Source organism: Ctenopharyngodon idella, chromosome 12 (assembly GCF_019924925.1).
Source record: "Ctenopharyngodon idella isolate HZGC_01 chromosome 12, HZGC01, whole genome shotgun sequence".
In the NCBI taxonomy this organism is placed as follows: domain Eukaryota; kingdom Metazoa; phylum Chordata; class Actinopteri; order Cypriniformes; family Xenocyprididae; genus Ctenopharyngodon; species Ctenopharyngodon idella.
Genome location: NC_067231.1, coordinates 7,426,898 through 7,438,035, shown reverse-complemented (window position 1 = coordinate 7,438,035; position 11,138 = coordinate 7,426,898). Strand labels below are relative to the sequence as shown.

The window sequence follows — 11,138 nt, the reverse complement described above, 5'->3', positions numbered from 1 at the left end:
GCCCAGAAAGCTACTAAAGACATATTTAAAACAGTTCATGTGACTACAGTGGTTCAACCTTAATGTTATGAAGCGACAAGAATACTTTTTGTGCATAAGAAAAAAAAAAAGAAAAAAAAAGACTTTATTCAGCAATTTCTAGTGATTGGCGATTTCAAAACACTGCTTCATGAAGCTTCGAAGCTTTGCAAATCTTTTGTTTTCAAATCAGTGGTTCGGAGCGTGTATCAAACTGCCAAAGTCACGTAAACCATTGAAACACTTATGACGTAACGAAGCCTCGTTTACTGAAATCATGTGACTTTGGCAATTACACGCTCCGAACCACTGATTCGAAACAAAAGATTCGTAAAGCTTCGAAGCTTCATGAAGCAGTGGTTTGAAATCGCCCATCACTAGATATTGTTGAATAAAGTCGTTATTTTGTTTTTTTGGCACACAAAAAGTATTCTCGTCACTTCATAACAATAAGGTTGAACCACTGTAGTCACATGAACTGTTTTAAATATGTCTTTAGTAGCTTTCTGGGCATTGAAAGTGTTAATTATCTTGCTGGCAATGGAGGCCTCACTGAGCCATCTGATTTTATCATTTTATCTGGTGGGTCTTTAAAGAACAACCCCAAAAATTATTATATTTTTATTGAACATTGTTTTAATTACAAACAGTAAATACACAAAACATACATTTCCAGACATAGAGACATTCTTTGGTTAGGTTTATCATTCCAAAGGTTTGTCGACAATTGTGACTCTTCCCTGAGTCTCACTGCTTGAAGAACATGTCACTGATGTCCATGTACAACAAAAAGATTTTTCAGATGATCACTGACATTCACCTTGAGGTTTGAGATCCTACTCACAACTGTGGCTTATTATTTTGTGCTTTTGTTCTCTGCTGAAAATACCAGTTTGCGTGTTCATGCTAGTTACTAGTGCTAGTTTGGGGCTGTCCTAACTGGTGGCCAGCAACATTTGTTAACCAAGATGATGGAATTGCACGGTCTTCCTAGCATCCACAACACAACATAAGCTGGTGACATCAGCAGGGTATTTATTGATTGAGTTTTGATGTGTGCTCATTGTTCTGTTATGATAAGCCGGTTGATGACGTGTTGTGATTTTAGCTGACTGGCAAGGAAGGATCGGACATGTGTTTTTGAATGTCTTCCGGGTGTGATGAAGTGTTCAGGTTGCCAGGTAATGAGGGAAAGCGGAGAGACGCACAGAGCCGCGGTGCATCTATAAAAACGGGCTTAAGCGCTGGAGTTGAAACAGCATTAGTTTCTAGTTTATCAGGCTCACAGTCATCTGACGCAGCTCCCATGTGGACCCCACTGGACAGAGAACCCTGGGAATTTGACTGGATCATGGATTCTGGCTGGGTTGAACTCTGGAAACAGTGTTAAAGATAGTTAATTTGGTTAATTCATTCTAGTAAAAAAAAAAAAAAAAGCTCCACAGATATTTGCTTGTTTTTTCAATTCAATTAAATTATAATTTTTTGTATAGTGCTTTTTTTTTCTTTTCTTTTTTTTTTTACAATACATATCGTTTCAAAGCAGCTTTACAGAAAATGCATGTCAACATTACAATTTAGAGTAATCTGTTATCAAAAGTGACTGTGTCTAAATTATGTAATTTCAGAAATTTACATATACAAATCCTGCAGTTTGCTAACAATGTATTAATTTAAACAATGTATTAATTTAAGGCAGAAACAATGAGCTCATTGAAGTAATGAATACATGTTGACAATGATTAGGATATATATAGGATGTTGATCCAGACTTTGCATCATCTAAAGTCCTCCCAGGTCTGGACTTCGCTTGTCATAATGTGGATATAGTTTAGCTAAAGGTTAGTATTTAGTATCAGGATGGTTTTGAAGGTGAGTAAGTGAGGGACGGAGAATTTTCAGGTGTGAGACCGATCCGGTACACCTACCCCAACATTCAGATCAGAGAAAATTAAAAGTTATAAGTAACTAACCCTTATGAATAATGCAAACAGAGTTCAGTTTTGCTGTAAAGCAGATGTAAAAAGAAAATAGTGTCATTATTCAGCTGAAGTCAGTTCAGTATTGATTTAGTTCCATTGTAAAGATTCAATTCGGCTATATAACAGCTCTGCAAAAAACAGTGATGGATGATGATTTTCTTTTTAGAGCTGCTTTACAGCCGAATTTAAATCTGTTTGCATAATTGAATTATTATTTTCCTGTTGATCACTGTAAAGCTGCTTTGAAACAATCTGTATTGAATAAAGCGCTATAAATATAAAGGTGACTTGACTTGTGAAAAAGTAGTACACTTGAACATACTTTTAGTGTGTGTTCACACTTTTTTCACCAAAAAAACCAAAATAAAACATCCAAGTCCTGGTTCTCTGAGCATTCACACTATAATTTTTAAGACCGTGTTCTGGGCTGAATGAGCTCTTTGTATGTATGTACCTATGATGAAATTTTTACCAGCTGAGAACTTGTGAAGAGTTTATAAAATGTGCAAAGGAGTCAAAACAGCACAAGGAATTCCTCAAGGAATTTGCACACAAACAAAGATCTGCCGCAAGGAGACAGCATTCCTGATGCCTGTACCAAACTGTAATGGGCAACGTAGTTCCTATGACGAGAAAAAACAGGTATGCTTCAGCATTCTGTCCTTTTTAGGGTTGCATCTAGTGACATCGCGTCCTGGTTCGTGTTGTGCTCATATTTCAGACGAACCGCACCAGAGTTCATTTGGAAGTGGAATGAGACCCACCTTTTCAGGGGTCTCGTACCACTTGTTTGGTGTGCACCAGGGTTCAGGTGGCAGCATTCACACTTATTCAAATGAACCGCACTAACAGAGCAATCGCACCAGAGTTTGCTTTAATCGAACCTAACCTGCCAAGTGTGAACACACCCTTAAAAGTATGTAATAATATAATTAAAAATATATACTTCAGTGCAAATTTCAGACAATTACATATTATTTACAATTAAATGAAAATGCATTATAGTTTAAATTTATATTAAATGCGCTTAGTTAAATCTGCAGTCCATAAGTTTTGCCTCTTTGTCGCCATCTCTGTTTGAAACCTGCAATTGCAGTTATTTGCGGAATTATCATTTTTACGTGGGTTGTGCATCAGCACGGCTCCTCAGAGCGGATGAATCTAATTTTTTGAGGAGAATGTGTGGCTGTCAGTCGCCGCACCGATGGATACTGTACTTCGGAATCACAGATTATAGTCTTGGAAGTATGACCAAAATAAGAATTTTCACCGGAAAATGTAATCAAATGTGAACAAGTAAGTAACAAATCTGCCACTTTTGTTCTGACCAACTGAGAAAAAAAAGCATTACATTAAATCTAACGATCGCTTAGCTCATATCACATCAAACCGTGCAAATTATTATTATTGTTATACTTTGTTCTTAAATTGTTAATGTTAACAACATCAGCATTGCATGACTACGTGTATTTAGTGTGTATTAGCGTTACCTGTACATTTCAATCTCTGTACAGTCTAATTTCTAACATTAATTTGTCATACCATACAATCCACCATCAAAATGATAAGTTTAATTATTGCTGCTGCTGTGAGAAAAGGCTATAAATGATCCGTCACCTGCAGCATCCTCATATGCGATATAACCTACTAGTTGGGACTCCTCCTTTATGTAAACAGACGTGACGAAATGACGCAAAGACGCACGGCGGCATGCTCGAATTTCCTGCGGAAACCTACCACAGTACCACTCGAATTAAAAAACATTATTGCAAGCTTGCCATTGTGAATCGGGCTAAGGTAAGGAGATAGTTTTGAACACTGGCTGGTTATGTACTTGCTCAAAAATTGATTTTGGGTCATTTTTAACCAAAAAAAAAAGTTACGGACTGCAGCTTTAAGGACTTTCTTTAAAATATGGTTGAAGTGTACTGCCAACAAGCATTATGGCAATCTAAAATATACTTTTTTTCTTTGCATTTTTTTTTACACTTTGTTTTCACAAGAGAAGTCTGGCATTGAAAATAAAAAAAAAAAAAAAAAAAAAAACTTTTATTGGACAGCACTTTTACCTGAATGGTAGTGCTTCTACTCTCCACTTGTATATTTGGAATGGGGAACATGCTGTGAAGTACTGGTGTGCTGCTTCCATACAGTGTAGCAGGGTCAGGAATGTGGTTGTCAGGTAATACCGTGCTATATGCTGGAGGCACGGGGGCAATCTGTCGCTGGAGAAGCTGAAGGATCACATTGATGTCTGCTGTCATTCTTGTCTCTAGCCTGGGAGCAAGGGAGCAGAAAACGGCAGTATTTAAGTAGTTATTTGCTGGACAGCTTGACAGCCCCTAGTCACTGTATGTGTCAATGTAACAAAAGAGAGTGGTTTGGGGTGTGGCTACTGTAGCAGGCTGAGCCAGAGGTTGTTTAGCCGCCGTGGGACCATGGCTGACTCATGAGAAAACGTAACCCTTCCGGTTCACTCGCACCGCTCCGAGTGGGATTCGAACCAGCGTTTCTGGCAATGGGAGGTGGGCGCACAAACAAAGATGCTAAAGACCTCCAGCCTCTAGCATCAGTCGTCAGTGTGCCTCTAGAAGCCAGGGGAGTGAGGTTTACTTGCACAGCTCATAATAGCTGGCCTCCGTTTCATTCGCCCCCCTAAACCTCACTCCCATCGACTCCCATCCCAGTCACGACACCAATATAACCCCTCCAGTTCTACCCGTACCGTTCCAAGTGGGATTCGAACTAGTGTTTCTGGCATGGGAGGTGGGCGCACAAACAAAGATGCTAAAGACCTCCAGCCTCTAGCATCAGTCGTCAGTGTGCCTCTTGAAGCCAGGGGAGTGAGGTTTGCTCACACAGCTCTTACTAGCTGGCCTCCATTACACTCACTCCCATCCGGGTCACGGCACCAACGTAACCCCTCCGGTTCTACCTGCACTGCTCCGAGCGGGATTCAAACCGGCATTTCTGGTATGGGATGCGGGCGCACCAACAAAGACGCTTCCTCTAGTTAGAGGGGCAATGCAATGCTACACGCTACAATGGACGCTATAGTACTATACAGCACCATCATGTACCCGTTCAGAAAGATAAATGTAATTTAAAGATTTTTGGTGCGTTGTTTCAAAAAATGCACCCCGTGTAGATACATTGGTTGGGTTTATTATAAGCGAGACACTCTCGTTCGAGTGTTAAGTCTACTCAATTGCTTACCCATGACACATAGCAACACAGCTAAAAGTATTCCTAATAAACTGCCCGGCCAGAAAAAAGTCACTGTTTGGATTTAAATAGACAAATGCTTAAGAGATTGGATCATTATTGCAGTGATTATTATGTTTCTAGCATGTTATATGTTTGGCAACAGGTCTTCTAACCCTAAATGATGGAGTGTGTAGCTTTTTATTTCTTAAACAACCATGTAGGAAGATGCATCATGGCCATATTCCAGGATAGCAATATCAAGATTCATCAGGCTCAAATTGTGAGTGCTTGACTCTTTCATTGTCAATACAAGATCTTGACCAAAAATTGATGTACCTCTTGATGGAAATAAATGCTGTGATGTTATTTCTACAAGAGGTGCATCAATTTTATGATTGTGACCCCACTTTTAAGCATTTGCCTTTTAAACCCAAACAGCAACTTTTTTTTGGCCGGGCATTGTATGTTGGAGCTTTTATTGAAAGTAGCCTACTTTTACCTGTTGAGACAAGCCTTCACAAGCACCTTAAGAGCTTTGTTTGTGATGTTTGTCTTGGAGTAGGCACCACATGCAAGTTTGTTTGAAAAATATGCTTTATTTTTGTAATTCCACTAAGTGCCACTAGTGTTGCAGAAACTACATACTTCAACCTTAAGTATTCATTTAAGATGCATCACCTACCTCTTAAGCTGGCTCTGCAGGAGCTCCAGTCTGGACTCAAGTTCACTGGGATGATAATCTGCAAAGAGCGGTGGAGGAAATGATGTCTGGACAGACGAAAAGCACCGAGACTGTTCAGCAAAATGAGCTGCCTGGTGGTCAGGCCAGTAATGGTACAATCCAGATGGAGGAGAATCTTGTGTTAGGAAGAGATATTGTATAATAACAATCCAACGATTCAAGAAAAACATTCATATTTACATTGTCATTAAAGATTGTAATGGTGTAACAAAGTAATTGTTCAACTGTGAAAATGTTTAGCACTAAAAAAGTGGTTGCAATGACCTAAAATTACCCCAAATTTTCCAAAATGTGCTGCAGTGATTAGGTATTTTTGTAGGCCAACCTGAAAGTCAGCATCACCCTGGTTCCAAAATTTTCACTGATAAAAACCCAATAGGATTTTTCCATTGGCTTCTGGATTATGGCAGAAAATAAGCTCTATGATAACCAAAGTTTATGATACTTACACATTTTGTTCATTATGATAATCTTCACAAATGAACACAACTTTTATGAATTCTGAAGCCTAAATAGAATGTCCAGAAGGAAAAAGCTAAATGTAGGCTATAAACAAACTACACCACGGTTGCATGACTTCAACGTCACCACCATCAAGCTTCCAACAACTCTTTCAGTCTTTATTTAAAAAAATTAGAATAGTTTGCAAGAGTGTGATTATAAACACAATGAGGCTGTGAAAGTGACTAGTGAGTAGATGAGTTACTGACGACCTCTGTAGTCCACTTGTTAGCAACCACCTTTTTCAAAACAAAAAAAATCACAAGGTGGTATTACTGATGTATTTTATGTTGTAGAATAAAACGTGAAAATATCTTGAGCTTCTGTTAACCACAGAGCTTATGTCAGGCATTTAACCAAAAACCCACTGAATTTGAGAAAATGGAACCGGAAGTGCTAAAATGCTAACCCGTTTTTGGATTTTGGCCTACAAAAATATGTCATCCCTACAGCACTCTATGGTTTGGCTTCAGGACCCAGATTTTACATTTTTCAATAAGATATCAGTATAAAGTCCAATAAATATTGTATACCCACCCAAGTGCCCCATATCCATGCTAGGCTCTCCGCTGTTCCCAGAGGCACCACTCTGTGGTATTAATCTCACAACAGGAGAGGGGTAGTCCAGATGGTCTGCCTCAGAAGTATAAAGCTCACAGTGGCTGATGGGAGACTTGCTGAGGTTTTCACTGGACTGCAATGTGGAGCTTGCACAGCTGCACAGCTCCTCCCAGTGCATGTGAGTGGTTAGAGAATGGTGACGACCCAGGGTCGAACACGTCCGAGATGGGTATGAGTCATTCTGGTCCATTCCATCTAGTAGCAAGTAGTAAGACAAGGGTGATTTTATGCAAAAAATCTAATTTTGCAGAATATTTTGTTCTCTCACAATCTGTTTGCTGAATTTGTATTCATAAATATTTTTTGTTAGGTGATAAAAAAATGTGTCTTTGTCATTCTCTACAAATTTTTCTTCTGATGTCGATAGTCAAATGTTTGGCTCTAAAATGTGGGTAGATGTGAACTGTGGCGAACTGTGAATTAAATTATTCTGAAATATGTCAAGTTTTAGTGTGTTTGCTACAATTAAAATCTTTTTACTTCGAAAATTTATAATTTTAGCAAAATGTGGAATTCTGGACACAACTTCCAATTAGTATTTTTGCATTTGTTTGTGAGTGTTCTACTCACCTGGCTTGTTGCGCCTGTCTAGTGAGTTTCGTCTGTGTCGTATGCGGCTTGCATGGTAACCGCAGTCCAAATTTTCACTTGCCATCATCTGTTCAGCCTGATTACATACAATGATTATTGTACAGGGAGCATTTGTTTCAATGTTTTAGATTAAATTAAATTATATTAATGACGTGTTATACCTTGTGGAAAATACTTGTCAAAAGCATACTTATTACAGAAATAATATACTTTAAAAGAATAGACTTAGGTGCAAAATAAATGTAATGTTCAGTTACCATAACTGCATGTTAATTGAAATTAAATGAAAATGCATTATAGTTTAAATTTATATTAAATGCAATTAGCTGAACTTTAGAGTGCTTTTTCACCCACTTAAGTAGGACTTAAGTACATCTTTAGGGCCTGGTTTCACAGACAGTGCTTAGATTAAACCAAGAGGAGACCTTAAATTAGGACATTTATGTAGCTTTTATAAACATGCCTTAGAAAAAAACATGACTGGTGTGCATCTTGAGACAAAACATTGGCACTGACATATTTTAAGATACATCACAGCAAGTTGCTTTCAGTTAAAACAGGTAAAACATGCATTTTAGTCTGGGACTAGCTTAAGCCTTGACTGTGAAACCAGGCATATATGTAATTTACTTCTGTTGTCTTTGAAATATGTTAAAAGCTGAATCTACCGACTACATTTATGGTAAACTAAAATATACTTTAATGTAATCTCTATTGAAGCTTTGTATTGTATGTCATGTATTTAAATATATTTTTAATTGGGTTATTGACGAATAAGGTTTTTAAAAGTGTAAAAAAAAAAAAACATGAATGGAGATATAATTCATTTTGAAGTTTTATTAAGTGTTAACAATGAGATTATGTGTTTTTTTAATCAATTAACACCGCTTTTGTCATTTTTTACAAGATGGGCAAAATTTGTCACCAAAAAAGTCATTCGGTTTAACCAAAATTTCGGTTTTACTGAATGACACTTTTGGTTATACCGGATGACGATATTTTCAAACAATGCTAAAAGGCTGACATCTATCTAGCTAGCTAGCAAAAGGACAATCAAACATTTTATATTTAGTACAAGTTATTAAAATATTACAACATTTTCCATGTTTTATAGCGGTTGTACCGAATGACCTGATGTTTTGGGACATGCATATGAGCAAGTGAAAACATGAATTTTTCAAATAGTTAAACGAGAGTTAGTTACTTTGCTTCATGACCATGTGGTCCTTTGCAGGTGTCTGAATGATGTCACATCCTGTCACATGATATTGACCGCATGGCTTGATCAAAAATGTTCCCTTTATATTGGTTACTCCGAATGACATCAATGAAATTAATTTTTCCGGACATTCTTTCTCAAAACAAAGCAACGACTTCTACACATAATTTTAATATCATTTTGCACTATGTTGATATATGATGTTATAAAATCATGTCAGAATAAAAAAATCTATACATTTATTACATTTTAAGATATTTTAATCACAAATGAAATGGCTGTACTGGCCTTTGGACGGTTAAACCGAATGACCTTTTGACACTTCAAAATCTTTAAATCTTAAAAACAGGTGAACTGCACACCTACGCGTGTACTCTCTTTATACATGCACATTCAATACAATTAAGCGCACTTCTTTTTCACAAGGGATATAAAATAATTAAAGGTCACCTATTATGCTAAATCCACTTTTACAAGGTGTTTGGATATAAATGTGTGTTGGCAGTGTGTGAACACAACCACCCTACAATGATAAAAATATATCTCCTCCGTTTTTAAATCCCTATTAAACCAAAGCAGTCTCATTAGACAAGGCCTTTTGATTCTTTGAGTAATGTGACGTCACATTGCTCATGCCCCGCCCACGCCCACTGACTGACAGTACTGTATTACCATAGTTTCCACCCTCAGCGAGCTATAAGCTGTCCGCCATTTTCTCCGCGCTCGAGCAGCTGTAGCGACAACAATGTCTGGTAAGTAATTGAGATGTTTTGTTGTTGGATGTAAGAGTGAACATAACAGTCTTCATTTACTGACATCTGAGCGAATGCAGTGGATTAGTTTTATTTTTTAAATGAATGCGCCACAGATCTAATATACACATACGATTTCTGTAATGTTGCTTGCTATTTACGTTCACAGACATAACTGACTGTGTTTATGTGAACTGTGTGTGTTTTTGACAGAACCTTGTGTGTATTTGACAGTTTAAACAAAACAAAAAATGTGAAAGAGAAGTTACTCACGAGACTTGACGTCTGACAGCCAGCTGTCTGTGTGTGTGTGTGTGTGCTTCAGATAAGTGCGCTCAGAAAACGATCCATTAGAAGTTTAAACTGATAGCTTTAAAACGCGTGGAAATAATAAACTTTAATGATGAAAGAAACTATGCTATCCGAGAGTGTTCGCGATATAGATGATAATCAAAACCAAGCAGATGTCTTGTTAATATTTGGCAGAGAATCCGATTGAGGCAGGAACTGTGATCATAGAGAGGGGGCGGGGCACAGCAGCTTATTTGCATTTAAAGGCACATGCGCGAAAACAGCCTGTTTTTGACTGTAGTCAGAAATGGGTATTAACAACATAAATTTATAAATAATCTGTGAGGTATTTTAAGCTGAAACTTCACAGACACATTCTGGGGACACCTGAGACTTAAATTACATCTTGTAAAATGGGCATAATATGTGACCTTTAAAATAATTGTGCTTATTATTTCTGTCACAATAGTGATGTCAAATCCATCACACAAACTAAAGAAATTCTTTAGGATTTTTAAATAATTTCCTTTTTTAAAGTAAGTCCTATTAGTATCTATTAACACAAGAAAAAAAAAACAGATTTTATGCTGACAGTTGGGTTGAATCCATCCTATATTCTCAAATCATTCATTCTTAAGTGAGAATGCTACATTTGACAATGTTTATAATATATATTTAGTTTGTGACAAATTAACATTATGAACATTAATTAACCCAATTAATAATTATTTCCTTGGAAGATACATTTTTATGCTTTCTGTCTTTTTTCTTTTTTTTTTATCTCATTACTCAATATCCAGTGAGGGGAATGTATAAATGTGTTTGGGATGTTGGGTTTACACACGTCTCGTAGGTTAAAGGTGATTTCTAGTTTCCTCCAAAAGCTCTCTCCAAATGCAGGGTACATGTCCAGCACCTCCAGAATGTCGTCTCTTTGGATACGATGAAGGTCACAGTAGGTAAGTGCAGTAACATCAGCATTACAGCGACCAGGATCTGCATACAGATTTATGGGCTCGCCAAAGATGTCGTTCTTTCCTGTACATGAAACAGGAAGCAGTTTATATTATGTCTCAAACCGTCAATGGATCAGAAAGCTGTTTGCTCAGGTTTAATATTAATCTCACCAAGTATGGCCAGCACAATGTTATTTTGCGACACTTGAATGGCTCCACGGGAGATGAAATGGAGTGCTTTGAGCATGTCGCCATGGT

General features: G+C 37.4%; 1 protein-coding gene across 2 annotated transcripts; it reads right to left on the bottom strand.

Moving 5' to 3' along the window:
* Positions 1 to 628: 628 nt before the first annotated feature.
* LOC127523625 (potassium voltage-gated channel subfamily H member 6-like) lies at positions 629 to 11,038 on the bottom strand. Of its 2 annotated transcripts, none has more exons than XM_051914540.1 (6): positions 10,769 to 11,038; positions 7,642 to 7,738; positions 6,988 to 7,266; positions 5,890 to 6,064; positions 4,070 to 4,277; positions 629 to 1,392 (listed from the first exon to the last, which is right to left on the bottom strand). In XM_051914540.1, the coding sequence occupies exons 1-6, from the start codon at positions 10,829 to 10,831 to the stop codon at positions 1,123 to 1,125; spliced, it is 1,092 nt and encodes a 363-aa protein (XP_051770500.1). In that variant the 5' UTR covers positions 10,832 to 11,038; the 3' UTR covers positions 629 to 1,122. The 2 variants fall into 2 exon arrangements, with proteins under 2 accessions (XP_051770500.1, XP_051770501.1); XM_051914541.1 differs by lacking the exon at positions 10,769 to 11,038 and adding an exon at positions 9,907 to 10,081.
* Positions 11,039 to 11,138: the final 100 nt, after the last annotated feature.

Coding starts and splice junctions, on each gene's coding strand:
- LOC127523625 (XM_051914540.1), bottom strand. CDS start 10,831: ATGTACCCTGCATTTGGAGAGAGCTTTTGGAGGAAACTAGAAATCACC. Junction 7,267..7,641: donor AGACAGGCGCAACAAGCCAG/GTGAGTAGAACA, acceptor ACTTGCTACTAG/ATGGAATGGACCAGAATGAC. Junction 4,278..5,889: donor CTGCAGAGCCAGCTTAAGAG/GTAGGTGATGCA, acceptor CCTTGCTCCCAG/GCTAGAGACAAGAATGACAG.